Consider the following 23267-nt stretch of genomic DNA (forward strand, 5'->3'; position numbering starts at 1 on the left):
TCTTATTAAATTTAAAGAGTTTTTAAACAAATATATATTCAAATGTAATAACAAAGAATAATTTATACTTCATCATTTATCTTTATGTATCTTTAAAATTATAATATTTAAATTTTTAATTAAATATCATGAATGGTCCATATTAAATGCGTTCTAAGTAATTATCAAAAAGAAATAAATTTAAACACCTATAAGTAACGTGTAAATTTGCAATATAACAAGGGTTGCATTATGACACGATCACGATGTAAGGTCACTAATCATGATGGTGCATTAGCATCTCAAGTCAACATATATATATATATACTAGATGACTAGGGTACACTATTTTCTTGAAAAGGATCGAAAATGCATACTACTTCATAACACAATGTACAACTTTGTGAATAATAGTATTTGTGTTCTCATGTATTATTCATTACGCTTAACTCAAATTTGATCCACTGATAGACTGATACCTGTAATTTTAATTTTCACCGTAAACGTATATTATATATTTAGTTAATGTACTAATCACAAAAAACTAGTTAATTAATTTGTCTTACCCTTTATTATCACACAATGTAGAACAAAAGTATATTATTGTTTTTTTTTCTAACACTACTAACTTGTTATTCGAATTGTCAAATTAAGTTGTGAGATATTTGATTTAAATTCACTAGTTTTCTATTAAGACCGTCTCAATATGAGACGATTTCAATTAGTTAACCCAAACTATCTAAAAAACTGCTTTTGAAAATTCAATTTTCGTTGTTTTTTTTACTTTTTTATTTTCTTTTTACTAATTTGTCTTTTATATGAATCAATTTCACGGTGTGACAACCTCATACAACACAGACTAATTTAAATTTTAGTGCAATTTGATTGCGCTCAATTCAATCCAATTGCTTCTCGCATTAGATAATAGTTTCCATAAAATATATAATTTGGGTTATTGACTTATTGCAATATGCTTAGAATTAAAGAGAACTTTAGATTTCTTAAACAAATCTAGCACAAGACCAAAAATTAAAAAAGATATGAAAAAAAAGGTAATATAATTAACATATTTAATTAGGTGTAAATTTTAACTTACTTATTAGTCTAAGAAAAGTTTAACTTCCATATATCCCTCAAAATTCTTAAAATAAACCTTTAAAATTTTTAAAAGCACTTATTAAAGAGCAAAATCAATTATGCATATATTGGGCCCATTTGTCTCATTTTGCTTAGGGCCTTTAATTACCAGAAACAACACTCAGTGAAAATCACTCAACATTATTAAAATTAATTATAAAATGTCAACATTATTAAAATTAATTATAAAATGTATATTTTGTTTAAAGTTTCATATTTAAGTTCATAATCACCGAAATTTCAAAGCAACATGGCAAATACATTAATAACGTTAGTAGTGGGATAAAAACATAAGTAAAGTTAGCAAACACTAACATAGAGTCTATTCGAAAATGACTAAATATTTGAACTGTTAGGTTGTTATTTGGTGTTGTTATCTATATAACTAGTTGGAAGTTTTTTTTTTTTAATAATATAACTAGCAGGAAGTTTCACTACTTTAATTTGTTAAATGTTTAGTTAGTTGTTACGAAATTGTATTGTATGCTCAAAATTTGTTCACTTACTCATAACCTTTTCATCTATTTATTTATTTATTTTTTAATTTACATATCTGTATATCAAATGCGACGGATTAGATTGAGTAGCTCTTAATTAGTCTTAATCTTAAAAATAAAAAAAAATAAAAAAAAAAAAAAAATTTACATTTTTGTTTTGCCCTATAGAGAGACGTCCATAATGATTCCTTTGGCAAGTTGACGACATAAAAAAAAGGCTGATAGATTTTGTACTATTAACTTTGTATCTGAGTTGTAACTTGTTGTTTCATTATTACTAAAATGGGGATCATATGCACTTCTCATCACTTCTGCTTTATACGCAAAACACCAATTTTATGAAAGCTATTTCTCTTGTTTTTCTTTAGTTGCCTCTTCTTCTTTCTTTCTCTTTTTTTTTTTTTTGGCTTTGTTTTGTTTGTAAACTTATCTCTCTTTGTTTGATGCTTCTTTGCTCCTTTTCTACCTTAACTACTCCCTCTTCCTTTTACTTGCATAGGTCAAAGGTATCAAAGCTTGTTTTAGAAGAAAACTCACCATAACCTATTTTTAGTATAAGGTTGGCCTGAGAAAGGAAAAAGTGAAAAGACATCGAGAATCCAATTTAAAACCATATATGAGAAAAATACGGACATATTTTATTCTTTTTAAAAAAAATAATCATTTTGTCTTGTAAATTCACTGCTGATTATATCATTTTTCCTCGCTAGATGCATCATTAGTTACAAATTTAAAAGAATGGAAGAAGTTGGTGGTTTTTAATTCTATGATATTTTTATTTAATTTATTATAAATGAAAAATAATCAAATTGCATAATTACTACTTGAAAATCAAAAAATCAAGAAAGAGAATATCTTATACCTTTTTTATTCATGGGTAAAGATAATTTCCAACAAATAAGAAGGGATGAGAACTTATATTTATCTTCCAATAAGTGGTAAAGATTGAACTTCTATTATAAAAATATAAGAAAAAAATAAATCAACTCATAATTCTCAGTATATTACCGATGATTGATGTAATGATTATTGTGATCACTCTTAAAATGGAATAAGAATTTACAATCTTGATTGGATGGCAAAATATACATTAAATTTGGATTAATTTATTAAATTATGTATTTTTAATGAATGAAGAATTTATGCATCACCCCCACAATTAAAGAGTGCTCCTTCCATTTCTCTTGTTTTGCTTTTATTTGCTTAATAATAAATGTAAAAGAAGACAAGTTGCATAAAAATGTGAGAAAAAAGTAACAAAGGCATCCAAATGAACAAGAGGATGGTCAATATGTAGGATCATATTGAATTTTCCTCTTTTAACATATTTTTTATATATAAATTATAATAGAAGTAATAATAATAACTTATTACTCATTATTGCATCTTATAATCTACCATTCATAGCCATTAATTTCATAACCCAAATATGGGAATTTATTCTTACTCTTATTACTATGTATACTAATCATAATTATGGAAGAAGATTCTTGTTGGGGCCTTCGCCCTTAAATATGAATTGTATAAGTAGAGAGATCAATAATTAGTGTTTTTGGTAAATAATTTTTTATTGATTTTTGGGTTTAGATTTTTAAGGGTTATCCAAAATATTATTTGTTAAGTTTATTTACTCTTTTTAGTAAGTGGGCTCCTTCTTCTTGGTTTGATAATCAGTTTTGTACATTGTATTATTTTATCTGGATTTATGAATTTTCATTATTTCAAAAAAAATATAGCTGGAAAATTGATTTTTAATTGAAAACCAAAAAGTTATAATGATTAATTTTGTAAAAAGATACTCCAATAAGTAAAGACTATATGTTTAATCAATATAAACATCAATAAGTAAATCAACATTTTATTTAATGAACATCGATGTTTCAGTATAAAAAATGTTTTTCTAAATAAAAAATGTTTTTTTTGTATGTGTTTTATACTCCTTTTAAAATTATATTGCGGATTTACAGTTTTAATAAATGTTAAGGTTTAATATGGTGAACATGTTTATTTAACTTTGGATAAATATATATTGCATATTTAATTCACACTTTTATTAATTTTAATCGTATTTAATTAAAACAAGGTCAAAATAAAAGTGGAAAAAATTCAACCACTTCCTAAGGTTACTCTTTCTCGATTTCTGTTCAACAGAAATATTCATAGATATTTAACGTGCTAAAATATTCACTTAAAATTTTAAAGTGATTAATTAATTTAAATATTAAACTAATTACGTACTCCTTTTATATGTGTAATAGTCTCATACTAGATGAGCTAAAAATATTCAACTTCCTACTATGTTCCGAAAACAGCATAAGATGTGAAAATACGTTGATTTACCATGCACAATAAAAAGTCCACAATTGACCGGTCAAAGTATTCCTTATTCTCATCGAGAAGTATATATACAAAGGGTAGTAGTAGTTATATATACACCATTTTTCTCCTTATAGTTAAAATATTATTTGACTTTTTTTTAGAGATAAAAATTGACAAATATTTTAAACCCCTTGTGCTATTAATATACAAGGCTCCAAACTATTTCATATGAAAATCTTCTACCATTTTTTTTATTAATATACTTACAATGTATTACGTATTATTTAATATTTATGAACTCATATTTTTTTGGTCTTTATTGTGAGATCAAACATATTATGTATGGATTTTATATAATATAATCAATAAGAAATTAGATAGAAATATATAATTTCTCACAAGTCAATACACCAAAATGGAGATTTCGTGCAACATATCACTAAGAAAAACAACATGATTTTCCATCACCTCTAAGCTCAAAAATTGGTTAAGGATGCCCATAACCCTACTTATTATTATATGTATTCAAACAATCAAGTCAAATACCATGTTATTGAAATGGCATGTCTCAAACTGAATGAACATGTCCTTATCATTTATCAAACAATTAGTATACAACATATTACATACTTAGCTTATTTCAAGCATCTACATAAAAATAAATTAAACCAAACATGTTTGTCAAGCTAAGGCACACATAAACATTTTAATGACCCCATTTAAATAAACATAATTAATATATATATATATATATATATATATATATATATATATATATATGATTCAATCATTTGTATTATCCATTTGCTACTTGCAATTATTAATCATCATAATACATGTATACAACAACAAGAATATCAAAGCACTATGGTTAGATTACATACAAAAACAAATTAATTTGAGTAAATTAATTGTATTTCCTTTGTTTCATTTTATTTATCCATTATTATCATCATATTTCACTTATAAAAATAAGCCTATGAAAGTGTTGCATTTTTTTTAATTTTGTTTTTTGAAATGAATTTATCTTTTAATTTTGCAATTTTTCTATTTTAGGTAAGTGTACGTTTTAATGACTTTTTTTACTTCTTATCTAATATCTAATATTTTCTCTTACTTTTAATTATATCAATATAATTTAATAATTCGAACTAATTTCTTAATATTTGTGTCAACTTCTGCTAATAGATGGACTTGAAAACGGAGATGGGGTTTAGGAATAAGCAGGCTTCTGGAACGAAAGGGTTTTGGAGGCAAATACATAAACAAAATTAGAATTATTCAGGCTAATTAATGACATAAAGACACTGTGTCTCAATTGTTTTATCAATTTTTTTGGTATTGGAGGATGCCTGTTTTTTGCATTTATTAGACTTACTACTTTTTCTATTATTTTTCCTTTGACATGATGTTTTTTTGGCCCCTGCCCTTTTGTGGCGCCTTTGGCTAACTGCTTTATCAGCTTGGCTCGGCTAACATTCGATTGAGCTTCACTTGTTTATTTTCATAAATTCTCATCTAATATGGTATCATCTTGAGAAAATTAAAATTAGGTTAAATAATCAAATTAAATTAATTAAAATAATTATTTTTATATTTAAAATACTCATTTTTACTTGTTTATTTAACATCTTATTTTAAATAATAATATTGACACTTTTCGTTTCTCTTTTATGATGAGTAGTGGCCACGTATGATTCGGTATAATTTAAACATTCGTTATGTCATTTAATATACTCATTTGTAAAATAATTTCACGTACACATATCATACATATCTATCTTCACCTTATGACGATTGTGATAATTTAAATATTTCGATTCTTCTTTCACTAAATTAATTAACCATTAAAACATTAATTTCTTTTTTCATAAAATCAGATCAACTAGGTATCAATTGCGATTCTCATTAGTCTATACCTAAACAAAATAAAAGTCGAATTAACAGCTACTCTTATAAAGAGTGTCTCTCAAATAGACGACCTCAAAACAAGAAGTTTACGTTCTCTTTTTATTTTTAATTTGATTAATTGAGCTATTTAGTCTAAATATTTAATATATTTTTTGAAGAGACCGTCTCTATCAGAATAATACGTAAAAGTGGAAACCGGCACAAGAAGTCGATAGAGTGGAGACGGAGAAAGTGGAAGGAGAAGCCGACAGTTGAGAAAAAAGGTAAAAAAATAAAAAATAATATGCATACGTACAAAGAATACATAATAATTACATAATACTTAGTACAAGATACATGATAAGAGTATCACTACTATCAAATCTCATTTATTTATTCACCCCCCTCTTTTCATGTTAGTTGGCTTCTTCTTCTCTCTTCTTTTGGTTTGCTCCCTCTATTGCTACCAGTCAATCTCTACCAGCCCACATTATTCTCTCTCTTAAACCTTCTTCTTTTTTTGTTTTTATATCCTTTACTCTTCTGGGTCCTACTTTTTTCTCTCTCTATCTCTTCTGCACGTCCTCTTATAGTTAGCTAACTTCTCTCTCTGCATTCCATATACTAATTAATAAGACCTCGCTACCCTCTTCTTAAACTATTTCTCTTCTTCTCTCACCAATGGGCGTCGACATGTCTAACAACCCTCCTAATTCTCAATTTTCTAAAGACTTCTTCTCTTCTCCTGCTCTCTCCCTTTCCCTGGTATTATTTCTTATTATTTTTATTAATTTCCTTCTTAATTTATTTTGTTTTACTTTTATGATTAATTTTATCATATTGCAACCCAATTGGCTTATACTATCATGTCAAGAAAGCAATAATAAATTAAAGGCTAATTTATAGTTTAAAGATTGTATAATTGTGATGGTCGGCTTTCAAAACCAACAAGATCATATGTTATGAGATGGTTCTGGGCATAAGCAAAATGTGTAAATGCCCAAGAGCCTCTCAAAATAGTCTAAAACATTAATTTATAACTTAAGTTTTGGGTTAGAGGCTATTAGTATCTTAGGATTTAATCATCAGCTTAATTAAATTTTTAGTTAAGTTGATTTTTTAATATGATATCAGAGCTAATTAGATAAGAGGTCACAAGTTTGAATCTCAATCTCCTTTTAAATTTAGGTGAAATATATTTCACGCCAAATATAAGGAGGATATATGGTGCATCCATATTTCTAGCCTAAAGGGCTCTCGTATGAAATATGTATTAGAATATAAAATATGTTTTAGTGCCTTAACCATCAATTTGAGCTTTTGGTTGAGTTGATTAAAAAAAATATGACTTTCTTTGTCAATGCAAATAAATACTGAGTTGATATATTGTTGTGTTAAAAAGGCTGGGATATTTCGAGGAGCGGAAGCGGCGGCGGCGAGGATTGTAGACGTGGAGGAAGGAGAGGAAGGGAGTGGAGGAAGAAGAGATGAAACAGTTGATATAAGCAGTGAGAATTCAGGACCGGCACGATCAAGGTCTGAAGATGAGTTCATGATGAATGCAGATGATGACGACGATGATGATGGTGGTGCTGATAATAAAGCTAAAAACAAAAAGAGAAAGAAATATCATCGCCATACTCTGGAACAAATTCGTGAAATGGAAGCGTATGTTCTCTTTTTCTTGTCTTTTATCCATTCTTATTGTTCATTAAAATTTTTTTAAATGAAACGGTTTTTATTGTGATATTATTTTTATTGGATTGATTATATAAATTTAGTATGTTAGAGTAATTATTTATATTTTTAAAGTAATTGATTAAAAAAATAAATTATTTATATAAATTCATTTTATAATAAGACAGTTTTATACAATATTAAGCTAATTTACTATTTAAAATTAACTAGCATGATCTTAATAATAGTATGATTATATGTGATTATTATATAATAAGTAAAATAATTTTTACTTGTATAGTTGTATATTACTACTTGGTTTTGTGGTTAAGTGGTCTACCATATTTGTATTTTTTTACTCATAAATTAAAATTTACCCTTTTTAAGTTGGTTTGAGTTGACTTTAATGAGCTTTTAAAAATTCAAATATTACTCATTATTTTTATTTAATTATCAATGCATCAACAAGTTTTTTTAATATAACATGTTCTACACTAATAATTTTAATATTTTTACTTACTCTTAAGAAAAAAGTTCACAAAAGTGCCAAAATATAGGCCCCAATTTATAATGGCTAATTTTTATTTTTATTTTTTTATAATTTCTTTCTAGTTCATGTATGTCTCTAAGATTATTAAAACTTTTTAATTTTGATGAAGAAAAAAACAATTCTAAAAACGTTCTTCTTTTTCTTTCCTATCACATCACCTTTTTCTTTCTCTTACTATCAAAATAATACCTTTTCTTCTCTTTTCATCAACTACTTATTTTTTATACATATTTGACAATTAACTAAATATTTATACCAAACATGGCCACAAATATATTTATAAATGACAAAAAAATACGCCTAAAGTTATGAGAAAGTTCTATCTTCTAAAAACATTTATTATGTAAATATATGTAATTACTTTTGAGTCTTAGTCTCTTAAATGGGGTTTTGGGAAAGAGACGTAAATTGATTTATATGGTAATGCGTGCATGGTGAATAAATAAGATAATAAATTATAGATTTTTTTTTATTTTCAACAATTTGTGGCTAAAAAATAAATAATTAAATTAAATTAAAATCAAAATAAATTAATATTTAGGATTCTATAACAAAAAAATCAAAATAAATAATTAAATTAATATTTGTAATTCTATTAGATATCTTATACGTGTCCAATATCATAATAGTCACCAATTATTAAATAGATATAAAAAAATCTAGACACCATAATAATTACCAATTATTAAATAGGGATGAAAAAAATCTCGATATCTCAAATATTAATTTTCTCCTCTAAAAAGTTTGAATTATTATAGGGTACAATTATTATGAAATAACTAATAATAGAAGGAAATTAAATTGAAGTAACAAATAATGGTATACCTATAATAAGGGAAGGTTAAATGGTGATTTGGTAATGTGCTATTATTAATTGCTACTAAAAGTAAGTAGTTAGTATTTTCCGTTGCCTTAAAATTAAGTATTGTCTCTACTCTAGTCTCTACCTCGCCCACTTCATGGCCTTTTTAAGTTTCTAGTCTTCATCATATTAAATGCTATTATTATTTATATTTATATTTATATTTATATTTATATTTATATATATAGATATAGATGCGCCTAATTATTTTCCACGTTTCAAATATTACACCCTTTAACTTTATTTTTTCTTTTTTTTTTTTGATTTTTTTAATGATATTAATTGATTAAAAATAAAATGACATTAATTTCATTTACTATATACTTTTGTGGGCTATGTCCCTTGTAGAAGACAAAAATTTCTATACCTAATCTTGGTAGGTGATAGCATAGCATGATCGGATACATTGCATTGAATATTAATGATATATATACATATACTATAGTTTGATTCTCCTACTCTTCAATTTAATTTAGTATAAAAACTACATGTGTATATTGATTTTAATACTCACTTCTATATAGCCTAAATATCTTAGCAGAGTGGGCATATTTGTCAATGTATTATTCTATAATTAATATCGTAAATATGCATAATTAAAAATTAGAATAAGATATTAATAATCTTTATATTGAGGGGAATTAAAAAAAATCCCACATGATTTAGAGGAATTAAATAAGATCTCGCATGACTATGTTATAACTTATAGATTAAAAATATAATACTAAATAGTGTCAATAGTCAAATAAGATGTTTATGCTAAATAAGGGTATTATTATAGAAGTTTTTATATTGCCCAAAAATTCTAAGTTTTATTAATATTATTATAAAAGGAATAATTCAAGCAACATATAATTGAAAACCTCTCGAGTAAATTTGTGTTGACTAATTTACATATCCTTCATGTCAAAGATCATAATAATATAGATGTATTATGTCAATTAGTGATCATCATTAAGATTTATTAATAGTTAGTAATAACATAAAACTATTATGTTTCAGAAAAGAAAATTTCTCCGATGACAAGTATATGTATTATTTTAAAAATGTATTGAATTTGATTCTCACAATTTTCTCTCTTAGCCTTTTTCTTTCTTACCTATCAGGACTAAGAAAATAAATAAATAAATAAATACATTTAACTTTGAAATATACGAATACGCAAATATAGAATAATACTGTAGAATACTAACATGTTGATGACTCAAAAGAACACAGTAGGTTGCAAATTGCAAGCTAAAAAGCTTTAGATCGATAAGTGGCTTAATTGAAGTTGCAACTACTATTAGGGAAAATTTCTTGGACATTACAACACTAATTGAGATAAACAATTAAAAATTAGTAGAGATTATTAAATTATGCGGTATAATTGAAATTGTGAGAAAATATATAGATAAGAATTAAAAAATGATGAAAACACTATCTAAAATTTATATTATATATTATTACAACTAGATAATGCATGTGCGATGCACGGATTTATTAAAATTTCTAACATATTTGTATAAACAAAAAAATTAATAATTTATGCTTTTATGTTTTAACCGTCTCAAAATATTCTATATTCATCTAATATATAACATTAACAAGATTTTATAAAATATTGAAAAAAGTAAAATAAAATATACTTCTATGATTTTCTAACACATTAAATGATGTGACTTAAAAAGTAAAAAATCAATCAATATAAATAATGTTATAGTCATATTTAGAAAGTAGTAAAGTTAAAAATATAAACATTAGTCATTATAATAATGACATCATCATTGAGTTTTAGAGGGAAAATTTTTATTAAGAGAGTGACACATAAGTAATTTTAAAAGTGATAGACATAAATATAAACATTCTGTGGAACAGTGAAAACTTTCACCCTTCTCCTAACTCTGCTCGAACGACTCCTTTTCTAGTCATACTACTCGACCAACTTTACCACTTTTCTAGCCGCTTTATCACTGCCAACGTGGTTGCCTACACTGACTTTCAGTGGTACCGCAACATCTTTGGTATCAACTTAGCCGTCCAGAATGCTCTCCACCGCATTAACCCCAATCTTGCGGATCACTTTTCACCTCCCAAGCTCAGTTTGATTCTGCTCGTGACTTTTGGAATCCTGCCCTCCAGGGCTTCACTCGTATTTTGAACGCTGCAGACCAACCTCGGCTCACTGACGTGCTCCAATTCTTTGGCTTCATCAATCAAGCTGGTGCACCACAAACCACTCGGTTCCAACATGTTGTCACGGTGATGCAGAAGTATGCTCAATACTTCAATGGATCTGTTCCCCTCAAATCTGTCCTCCCCGTAGATATAGGTGCCGTTGTCATCACTGGAAAGCCCACCAATTTCACATCTGCTTGCAACTTCATCTACCCTGCCGATGCCGCCATCGAGCCTTTTGGCTCCAACCGCTTTGCCCCTCGTCATGCCATCCCAGACGACCTCACCGTTGTCTTCTACCATGCGGATCACGAAATAGAGGAACAGGCTGAACAGTATACGATCCTGTCGCACATTAACATAGCCTGGGACACTTTTGACAGCTCAGAACAACCTGACTGCTCTGAATCCAGAGAATTTCCGCTCTGGAAGTTACTGGACTATGCCGCCACTTAGTTTTTCTAGCCGCATCACCCTCAAGACTCAATATGCTCAAGTTATCGCCTCTCGTTACCACTAACAGGCAGCCAACAAAGCACAGTAGGGCTCTTTAAAATGGGACGACGTCTCTAAACTACGTTTTTTGCTGCTCAACAGTCTTTTTTGATCGGATAGGATTTTTTATTTTGTTTCTCTCTAATTACCAATCTTTTTATCCCTCTATCCTAATTATTGACATTTGATCATTCAATTGTCCAATTTATTAGGATTGTAGCTTTTAGTACCATCTAAAAAAAAACTAATAAAAAAAAAGATGCTAGCCAATAACCTGTGAAGGAGGTCTAGGCAAGAGGAGAGTGAGTGTTCATCAGTTGCAAACATTGTTCCTCCCCGGCAACGGCGCCAAAAACTTGATATTGCAAATTTTAATAACCGCAAGCGCATGGTCTACGTGTAGCTAAACGAGTCGAACACAAGAAGGCGAGTTAACCAATTTGTTCGATTTATGACTACGAGACACGGATCAACAAGTAGCTGGGTTGAGAAACTAATACTACAATGCAAATAAAACTAATAATTAAAGCTAAGACAATGATTAATATGAAGATAATAATAATATGACAAATCTAGGGCGTCGAAAATCGCCTAATATTAACATGGGAGTCAATTACCCTCATAATTGTATGAATTTGAGTCATCGGCATAATTAAACGTAATCTAATTAATGCCAAGCTTCCGCTCTGTTGATTAATATCGGTTTAAGACCTTACTAGTGTTAATCCTCAAATTTCCGTTTTATTGGCTAAACTAATAGAAATTTAACTTAAATATATCTCAATCCTAAATTAATCCTAATCTCAAACTTCCGTTTTATTGAAAAGATTAATAAAGATATTTAAACTAAGATTTATTAAGCATAGGTTTAATCATAGACCCAAATTTGACACAATTAATCGATAAAATATCATCCCATGCTTCGAATTAGGATTTTTACCCTAACCCTAGAGAAGCAAACTACTCACTAGACATGGTAATGAAAATGCAATTCATAATGATTGATGACTTAATTGAAACATTGAACATGAAAATGATGAATAATTTCAATGCATAAAGATAAATAATAAAGTAATAAACAAAGAAAAATTACTAATTGAGAAGGACGTAAATGTAAAATGCAAGGAAATTTAACGTAACAATAGAGTTAAACAACAAAGTGCTCAAAGAAGAAGAACAAAAAGAAAAATTCTGAAAAATTAAAAATTAAAACTAAAAACTAACTTTTGACAAAATTAACTATCACTATTTATAGTGGCTCCAAAAAGTAACCGTCAAAACGCACTAAAAAGGCACCTGAAGTGCTGGCGACGACTCGTGACATCAGGGGCGACGAGTCGTCGCTTTTGTTTTGCCTGGGGTATGTAAGTTCAGTGAATGTGCGACGAGTCGTGGCAAGCTGGAGATGACTCGTCGCTTAGCCTCAGAATTGATATGCATAGATTAGTAAGTATGCGATGAGTCGTGGCATATGTGAGACGACTCGTGGCTTTGGCTTTGGAATTATTATGCTAAGATCAGTAGATGTGCGACGAGTCGTGGCATTTCGTGGGACGACTCGTCGCTTTTGTTCTGGATTGTAATGCTGAGCGACGAGTCGTGGCTTTTTGGCATGGCTTAGCTACGACTCGTTTATTCCTCTTGGGGCTTGTTTGGCTCGATCTCTTCACTTCTTTTAGGGGTCTTAGGCCATTTCTCCAGGCCTTCACCCTCTTATCACCCCCAGGACCTAATAAAACTCCGATTTTGCCTCAAAAATTACATAAAATACATTATTAAGCACATGAAACAAAAATATCAAATATCCTTAACAACACTAACTAAAACTAGGGGTGTTCAAAAAAATCCGATTTGCAAAACCCGACCCGGATTATCCGGTATTCGGTTTAAAAAACTGGATAATTAACCCGATTTGTCAAAAACTGGTATTTTGGACCGGGTACCCGGTTTATAAACCGGGTATTATGGTCGGATCCGAATATCAATTTTAGTAAAACCAGGTACCCGGTATCCGGTTTTTTTTTTTTTTTTTTTTAAAAATTTTAAAATGCTTCCGGCTAACCCTAGTATTTAAATCACTCATTTAACCTAACTTTTCACTCTTTTTCCAATCCATCAGCGCCGTATCTTCACTCCATCAGCGCCGTATCTTCACTCCATCACCATATCTGACTCTCACTTCATCTTCTTCCTCTCTTCGATTCTTCTCCTTCATCACCATCACTCCATCATCATCGTCACCGGTTCAAGTGGACAGTCGACAGTCGCCTTCATCGCCTTAATCTCCATACTAGTCAACATGCGTCTCGTATTCATAACGGACTGATGATTTTGGTTATAGAAGCAAACCAATCTCAACTACAAATCCGTCTCAAACACATTTTTCTTAAAATTTAGATTTTGGTTATTGGAGTTTTGAATATACTCCCACAGGTTATGAAATTTGAACTGATGATTTGAATGGTGAAATTCTTGTAATTTGTTTCTATGGTTTGGTATAATTAGGCCTCCATTTCATTACGTTTGATAGCATATCTGTATCAATCATTGTTTTACTCTAATAATTGGTAATGTTCTTCATCTTTCTTGATTAAACAAGTGCAAGTCTTCATTGTCATATACATGAAAATTAAATTTTGTTGCTTGAACTTTTCTTTTAGCTTTCTATATGCACCCTCAGGGTTCATTTTTAAAGTTGTTGCTCCAAATGTGTTTTGTGCTTATCATCAAGGGATTTTTTACTAAGTTATGTATCAAAAGGTGCTACAAAATTATAGGAGTATAATTCATCCAGTGTGTATAAGTAAAAGAAAGTTAGATACATTTGTTCTTTAATTATTTAAAAGTTATTTTTAATTTTATGTTTAATATTTTGAATTATTTAAAAGTTGTTTTTAATTTTATGTTTTAAGAAATAAGGAAAAAAACATAATTTTTAGGAAATAAACAAAATTGGGTCACATTTTTAGATACCTAAAAAGCGGGTATCCGGATTTTCGGATTCGGGTCGATTCGGTACCTGGTTTTAAACACTCCTAACCCACTAAAACATCACATAAGGAGCATAAAAATAACATGAATAAGTGCAAATAATTATACTTATCAACTATATTTATTTATGTTATTGAATATTTCTTCATCATCTTTTTAAATATGTTACATTATATTTAAAAAATTCACACTTAAATTTGCATATTATAGCAAATTCAAATAAAATCTTTTGAAATTAGTAGTTTTGTACGGCCGGGCAAAACATATCCAATTAGTTTGAGTAATTAGCATTAAGTACAGGCTTATATTGTACATAAGATTATCCATCATGTTATTTACAAAGTTCAAGGACGACAAAGTTCAAGGGCGAAGTAAAAATTGATAAATTTTTTGTAGATTCTAAATAATTTTAAAAATTATGATAATTTTCTGATATATTGTATCATTAAACACTTAACATATATTCCCACTATATAGTTTAATATTGAGACTCTTAACTATTCGAATTTCTATGCAATCAAACATATTAAACATGTTCAAATTCTTGAGAAAAAGTTTTTACTTTTACTTAGTATAGTTTGAAAATGATAATGTGTTCCCTTTACCAATCTAATGTCTAATCTATTAAACATCAATATCATTTGATCAATTATATTGATGAAATCAAGTATACAAACTGCACAAAACAGTTCAAACTTTTAAATTTCCAATATATTTCCCAATTCCCACTATTTCATTTTTATACTCATGTTTTATGAATTTATTACATTTTTATGGTTTGATCATATGAATTTTTTAAAATTCTCATCTACAAATTTAATTTATTTTAATTTCATTAAGTCATTTTTCTCAATTTTTTATAGAATATTATTTTTTTTATTTTCTCGGTATTCCCGCAATATGCATTTGTAGCAAATGCATGTTTTGGGACAAAGGAAGTAATTTTTATATGTTTTTTAATCTTAATTCATATAAACTTTTTTTCAAATTTTTAACTTGTTCTCTTTGCGTTTTCTTTTGTTATTTTTATTTATTTTTTTCGCAATTTCAATCCAATTTTAATAGTCAAATAATTTTAATAGTGAGTTTATAAAAGTTAATTATAAAAAAAATTAAAATTTAGAAAATATATATCAAGATGAATTTTCATCTAAGTGTAATTTTTCATATAGATTGATTGCTAAGAATTCCAAATCAAAATTTTGAAAATTCATAAGGAAAAAGAAAAATAAGTGAAAGAGTGTACTACATATGACCTTTTCATGTAAACCTAATTGATTTAATTAGTGTAGTGATTATAACTCAAGTTAAGGCAGTCCCACAAATCTTTTTATCTTAATATGATTGCATAGGCCCTTTCAAGTTCCAACACTGAAATAATGTTTCAAAGTCCACTAAACTTTAAACTTATTTGTAGATGTTTTGTTATTATAATCAAAAGCTAAAACACTAATTAATGAAATAAAAACATGTAATTAGTGGTACTTATGATTTAATGAAATATATAACAAAAAAATACGTATCATCAATCATCATTGCATACTAACTAAATTCTTAATCATACATTTTTGTTGTTATGCCAAATAGATTTCTTAGTTCTGATTACAAATAATGAAAATTTTAATTGAGTCACCAGTAAGGATAAAAATATAGAGTGGATTTCAATTTTGTCAAATATACATTATATATATCGAAAATTATGAGTGGCTAGTGATTGAAGGTTATTGCTTTTATCCTTATTTTAAGAGTTTAAAATTCTGATCAATATATCTTTTTTCCTCTCTTGTCTAAGAGATTGATTTTATTTTGAAATTAAAAAAAATGGTAAGAGTTTTATTCTTTGTGTAGTTTCAATGTGGAATATTATTACTATATGTACAATGTTTGAATATTTATCTAACGGTTTATTTTACCCATTATTATTATTATTATTATTATTAAAATTGCAGATTATTTAAAGATTCACCACACCCAGATGAAAAACAAAGGCAACAACTTAGCAAACAACTAGGCCTTCATCCTAGACAAGTCAAATTCTGGTTTCAAAATCGTCGAACCCAAATTAAAGTAATCTTTTCTCTTTATCTGAGTATTTGATATCAAATATTATGTACTACATGTCTCTTTTATATTTTCCTATATTCAACTTTTTATGACAACTTTTGCTTCAACAAAATAAAACACGAGCAACATAGATAGTAGCAACATTCATTATCAAGATTTTTATTTAAGTGACTTTCTCATTGATTTCAACAATCTGTTTAAACTAAGAGTTTCTGATGTAATATATAACAACACTTGAGGCTATAAATATAATTATTAGTTTAAACTTTTGATTGGGTTCATTATTCGACATAGTTGATTTATGGTGATTTTAAATGAAATCACTTTTATAGTTGTCAATTGTAGTGCAACACAAACATGCACGTAACGGGCTATGTCTCTTACTTGGAATGTTACGATCAGGCTATACAAGAGCGGCATGAAAATGCTTTATTGAAGGCAGAGTTAGAAAAGCTTAAAGAGGAGAACAAATACTTGAGAGAAAACACAAACAAAACTTCTTGCCCTAATTGTGGATTTGCTACAATTGGTAGTAGAGACACTGCTCTAACTTCTGATGATCACCAACAACTCAAACTCGAAAATGCTAAACTAAAAGCTGAGGTATCATATTCTCACTCATTTTTTTATATCAATATAAAACTGATCATATTAGGATTTGAAAGAAGATTAATAGATCTCTAACCAACATTTTATTGTCCAATGTCATGTAGATAGTGGCGAACCCAGAAAAATGTCTATTACAACATAAAATAAGTTACTATTTGCGTCCTAAAATAATGTGACTTCTTTATCATTAGATAATTTTAAAGCAATTACTATTTTCTATACTATTTATAGAAAATACTTATTTACAGAAAAATACTTAAAAGCCAACAAAAACAGCAAATATTGTCCGCTGGTCAAACAAGCCAACTAAAAATGTTAATAGCCAACATTCAACAACCAACAACCAATTGTCAAACACCCCCACTCACTACAACATAATTTGCTTTTAGTAGAATATATTTAGCGACATTTAATTTAAATGTCACTATTTCAAATTTCTTTAACAATATAGTAGAATATAGAGGACCTAGTGACATTTATTAGACTCTTTAACAGTATAATAAAAAATCACACTAAAGCTTTTCGCGAAATAGGCTCTAGTGACATTTCTCATAAATGCCACTATAAACTATAATATTACATATGCCACTAAAGACCAAATAAAGTGTCGCTAAATCATTTATAGTGGAGCTTAAAATAAAAACCAATAATTATTACATTAAAAATATAAATCAGTGGCATTTTTTTAATGCCACTAAATCCAATGTCGCAAAAAGCCAAATTTGTTGTAGTGACTCTCTCAGTTTTTTTCGTTTTTCTCATTTACTTTTCATATAATTTTCAAAGTCATTTTAAAATCTCAATATCTCAAAATATGCATCATAAAAGATTATTAATATAATATAAAAAAAAAACCTATATATTAAGACAAATCTAACAACATAACACATAAATATATTTTACCTTCCATATTTCACTAATAAATTTTGTTTAATTTTCTTTCCAAAAATGAACTATATATAGGAAAACTTTAAAGAACGTAGGGAGTTCAAAAAATTATATTTTTTAGACCTAATACTCTCACTTGTGGACGCTAGAGGGCACCACCTAAATACGATTTGGGGTAAGATATATGTAACTTTATCCTAACAAAAAAAAGTTTGTTTTCATCATCTAATATAACCTAGCAAAGATTTTCCTGCATTTTGAGCCAAATATAAGTTAATATCCTTTTATTTTTTGGTAGGTGGAGAAGCTAAGAGCAGTGGTGGGTAAATACCCACCAGGAAGAGTATCTCCAACAGCTTCATGTTCTACTTCAAATGATCAAGATAATAGAACATCTTTAGATTTATACTCTGGACCTTTTGGCATTGAGAGAACAAAGATTATGGAAGTTATTGATAAAGCATTGGAAGAGCTTAAAAAGATGGCAACTTTAGGGGAGCCAATGTGGATTAGAAGTGTTGAGACTGGCCGAGAAATACTTAACTACGATGAGTATAGCAAAGAGTTCCCTGTTGAAACGTCCAATGTTAGTGGCAAGCTTAAGAGATCAATAGAAGCCTCAAGAGAAAGTAGAGTTGTTTTCATGGATCTTCCTAGATTAGTTCAATGCTTCATGGATGTGGTAAATTTGTAGCATTTACTTGGACTATGATTAACTAACTTTGATATACTCTCGTTGTCCTTTTGAATTTGCTGGGAAACATCGAAGATCACTCACTTCGGTTTTTATTTTATAACAAATTCAAAGGGACAAATGGGGTGATAAAGTCTACGCCCTTCTATTCACTATTATTGTCCATTTTACTTTTTGACACTATTCATTGATTAATCTTATTTTGTGTTTTATTCGTAATATATAGGTTAAAATATAATAAAGTGAGATTTTGTTTGGTTAGTCTGATGTAAATACTATTAATGTCAACTTATCATAATTTTTACTTAAGCGCAATTAGAGATATTTATGATTCAAATCGTGTATTGGCAAACGTGCCAAAACTAAATGGACAATAATAATGAATAAGAGAGTATAACATATTATTAGAATTCAAGCATCGTCTTAATCTTTTAGATGAGTTGGTTTTTTGATATGGTATTAGAGCAATGTGAAAGAAGGGTTTTATCACTCATTTCTATATCTTTGGCATCATGTGTAGGACATGTTTAGTATCCACACTTTTAGCCTAATGGGTTCTCATGAGAAGGGGCCTGGTGTAATCGAGTGTATTACATATTTTCGGGACTTTAACTATCAGCTTAAGCTTTTAATTGAACTAATTCAGAGTAAATAAGCAATGGTTCTATTATTTTCTTAAAATGGATTTGTGAAATTCTTTTGTAGAATCAATGGAAGGAAATGTTCCCATGTTTGATTTCCAAGGCAGCTGTGGTGGATGTCATCTGCAATGGTGAAGGTCCAAACAAAGATGGTGCAGTTCAGTTGGTAAGTAAGTAAACTGATTAGACAAATTTAATCATCATTACTGACTATTGACTGTAATTTGCATTGTAATTTAAATGATTAGCCTGTAAGATTTTGGCACTACATCATTGTCATTGGCAATTTTTGGGTGCTCCTTTTTCTAAAAGTGGGGTGTTACAAAAACATAATCATTGTTCATATAGAATAATCTCTTATTTAACAGACTAAATTCTCTTCATCACTACCAAACCTAATTGCTGATAATTGGTCCTTTATTTCTGACATTTCAGCTGTAATTGATGTTAGCCAAGAAGTCAAGAACATTTTTCAAGCTTTTAGACTTTAGGGGTATTTGCAAAATAGATTATTGGGAAATTTTGTTTATTTCTTTATTTATTTTGATGAGGCGAAATTTTATCTTATTTTGATATAAATAGAGAGTTGATTGAACCATCTAATGCTAATGTTTGGGAAATTTTATCTTGCTTTGAATAACTATTTTTGAACAAGTTGCTCACACTAGCGAGTTAAAAATCAACTTATCAAGCCAGTTAATAAAATCAGTTAGTCAAAAAACTATTGTAATCAGCTATCCGTCGTTTGTCAAACACCCATTAAACTTTTCATGTTCTTGAAGCTATGTGCTGCAAATGGCATAATATCCTAAGTTGATAATAGGTGCTATAAAGTATTGCAAAAATGTAGTTCAGTCGTAATTGCAGTAATAAGATTACACGTTTGTGTATAGTATTAGAGCGGTAGATTTGAAAACATTTACAACTTGACCAACATGATACAATGTAGCCATGATATTCGGGGAAAAGATTATATAAGGTTATATGACTATATACTTTGCAGATGTACGCTGAGTTGCAAATGCTGACACCAATGGTTCCCACAAGGGAGGTGTACTTTGTGAGATACTGTAAACAGTTGAGTAACGAGCAGTGGGCGATTGTCGATGTGTCTGTAGACAGTTTAGAAGACAGCATTGACGCTTCGTTGATAAAATGCAGAATACGGCCTTCTGGTTGCATCATTGAAGATAAATCGAATGGCCATTGCAGGGTAACAAACACAATATGCTCAACTTTTGTGATTGGAATTTTCTCGAGTTGAGAGGCTCCCTTTGATCGCGACCTCCTCGTGATGAGGGTATTGGTCTGCCTTCTTTACCACCCTCCTTAAACCCTGCCTTGGACGGGATTCATTGGGATGATGATGATGATAACGACAAGTTTTTACGAAGTCTTCGTTTCATTATTAGGTGACTTGGGTTGAACATATGGAATGCCAAAAAAGCACAGTCCATTCCTTGTACAGAACCATAGTTAACAGTGGTCTAGCCTTTGGTGCAAAGCATTGGATGTCGACTCTGCAGCTCCAGTGCGAACGCCTAGTTTTCTTCATGGCTACCAATGTTCCCACAAAGGATTCAAGTGGTAATTGCTGAAAATTGTCTAAATTTTTGAGAATTTCGAATAAATTTCCTTAAAGAAGCGATCATTCCATGACTGTAGGTGTTGGCACATTAGCTGGGAGAAAGAGTATCCTAAAGTTGGCACATAGAATGACATTGAGCTTCTGCCGAGCACTAGGAGCATCCACCTGCAAGATGTGGACAAAGATTGCGACTAAAACAGGCGAAGATGTAAGGGTGGGAACACGAAAGAACCTGAATGATCCGAGTGAACCCATTGGAGTTATCCTGTGTGCTGTTTCTTCTGTGTGGCTCCCTGTATCTCCAAATGTCCTATTTGATTTCTTAAGAGATGATGCACATCGCCACGAGGTTATACCCAAGTATATGACATGTAAGTTCGATCCATGAGCTTGAGTTTTGACATTCTGATATGTATTGCGATTTGAATGCAGTGGGATGTAATGGCGAATGGAAGTCAAGTACAGTCTATCGCAAGTTTAGCAAAAGGGCAGGATCGGGGCAACACAGTTAGCATCCAAGTGAGGTTTTCTCTAACTGAAAATTACAAAACTAGCCATAATTTGTGCCTTTTCTGATAGATTAGATTTGGATAGTCTCACTGGCCGCAACCTCCTTATTTCTTTTGATGAGGGTATGGTCTACCATCATCCAACCCCCTGCACACCCTGATCACAGCTTCTATGAATGGGATACAGTGGGTATGTTGATGATGTCGAAGTCAATATCAAATTTTATGAGCATTTAAGAATTCAAGAGAGTTTTGGTAGAGTTTCTAGTGACTCACTAACATCTTCACTTTGATCTCAGACCATGAAATCCAAAGATAACATGACCTGGGTACTACAAGATAGCAGCATAAACACGTACGAATCCATGGTGGTCTACGCCCCTGTGGAAATATCTGATATGCAATCAGTCATGACAGGCTGCGACTCCAGTAACGTCCCGGTTTTGCCTTCCGGGTTCTCAATCCTTCCAGACGGAATGGAGTCTAGACCACTTGTTCTCAGTTCAAGGAAAGAAGAGAAGAGCTCGGAAGGAGGGTCGTTGCTGACAATAGCTTTACAAGTAGTCTCGAATAGCTCTTCTGCAGCAAAGCTCACTGTGGAATCGGTAGAGCCTTTCAGCTCAGTTATATCATGCATACTCGGAAATATTAAGACAAGCTTGCAATGCGAAGATGGATGAATTATAACTCATAACTTCCTGTAATTAGGTAGAGAGAACTATAACTGTAAAGATCATAGATATTCCTCTGATGCCTCTGCTTTCGGCATATATTCTTTGATCGGGTCGTTTTTGTTTAACCTATCTGATCTCCCAAGTTATGGGGTCTTAAAACCTTAACTGTAATTTGTAAGTGTACCTGTTTTATAAGGTACAAGGGAGAATTGAATGAGGCATCATATCAGCAACAATGTATAATCTACTGAAAGAGGATTATTAGAATATCTAGACACTTGCCTCAATTTGTCACACTTTCAGTTTCAACCTTTCATTCTGAATGTTTGATTAACCAGCACTCAAAGTATTTGTTTTGCAAATGTGCGATTCATTATCTTAATCTGAAGGGGTACGATGTATGCAACCTTAACCTTATTTACTATACTTAACCAGTGCCATTAAATAATATCATATCGATATCGTTATGGACAAATTTCGATCACGTTAGAGATAGTTCCCAAGCTTCCAAAAATGTTCTTAATACCAAAGACAATTATCCTGGATGCTGTGAATAACAGATTTGTTCAGGTTCAGATTGAACAGAGCCTAGTGCTACAGATTCACTAGCTCCTTCTTGATTGCGAATCAAAAAATAAATTATGGTTGTTTTTGGACTATTTTGAACAAATCAAAAAGCAAATTTTCCAGCGAATTATGTTTCCGTTCAGAGTAATGAAGGTGCCTTCATCCATAGAGTTTACAAGTATTCTATCATGAACCACTAGACATATGGGGTGTTTGGGAAGGTAGTTATTGAGCATTTTTAGCTTATGTTGATGCAATTAGAGGGTTGAATGACAAATCAGCAATGTCAATGTTTGGTAAATTAGCCGATTAAAACAATTTATTGCTATAAATAAGTGGTTTTTGAACATGCTGCTCATAGCAGCGAATTCAAAATCAGTTTGTCAAATCGGCTAATAAAATAAGTTATATCAGCCACTATAACCGGCTATCAGCCGTTTACCAAACTCTAGTGCATAGAATTTGTGAAACTAAAACCA

The 23267-nt window shown here is 29.8% G+C and overlaps 1 protein-coding gene across 2 annotated transcripts; it reads left to right on the forward strand.

The window, feature by feature from the left end:
* The first annotated feature begins 6249 nt into the window (after window positions 1-6249).
* On the forward strand, window positions 6250-22508 carry LOC130820873 (homeobox-leucine zipper protein GLABRA 2). 2 transcript variants are annotated; one of them, XM_057686417.1, is made up of 11 exons: window positions 6250-6587; window positions 7225-7490; window positions 16504-16621; window positions 17021-17221; window positions 18414-18797; window positions 19515-19616; window positions 20454-20663; window positions 20863-21037; window positions 21116-21387; window positions 21471-21557; window positions 21847-22508. In XM_057686417.1, exons 1-11 carry the CDS (start codon window positions 6504-6506, stop codon window positions 22225-22227), a joined length of 2280 nt encoding a protein of 759 aa, XP_057542400.1. In that variant the 5' UTR covers window positions 6250-6503; the 3' UTR covers window positions 22228-22508. The 2 variants fall into 2 exon arrangements, with proteins under 2 accessions (XP_057542400.1, XP_057542405.1); XM_057686422.1 differs by lacking the exon at window positions 17021-17221 and having other exon boundaries at window positions 6252-6587.
* The last annotated feature ends 759 nt before the right edge of the window (window positions 22509-23267 follow it).

Source organism: Amaranthus tricolor, chromosome 1 (assembly GCF_026212465.1).
Source record: "Amaranthus tricolor cultivar Red isolate AtriRed21 chromosome 1, ASM2621246v1, whole genome shotgun sequence".
Taxonomy (NCBI): Eukaryota; Viridiplantae; Streptophyta; class Magnoliopsida; order Caryophyllales; family Amaranthaceae; genus Amaranthus; species Amaranthus tricolor.

Excerpts from the sequence above, each read along its gene's own strand:
- LOC130820873 (XM_057686417.1), top strand. The coding sequence starts at position 6,504 with ATGGGCGTCGACATGTCTAACAACCCTCCTAATTCTCAATTTTCTAAA. Across the intron at positions 7,491-16,503 it reads CAAATTCGTGAAATGGAAGC|ATTATTTAAAGATTCACCAC; the intron begins GTATGTTCTCTT and ends TTAAAATTGCAG. Across the intron at positions 20,664-20,862 it reads AATCGAATGGCCATTGCAGG|GTGACTTGGGTTGAACATAT; the intron begins GTAACAAACACA and ends TTTCATTATTAG.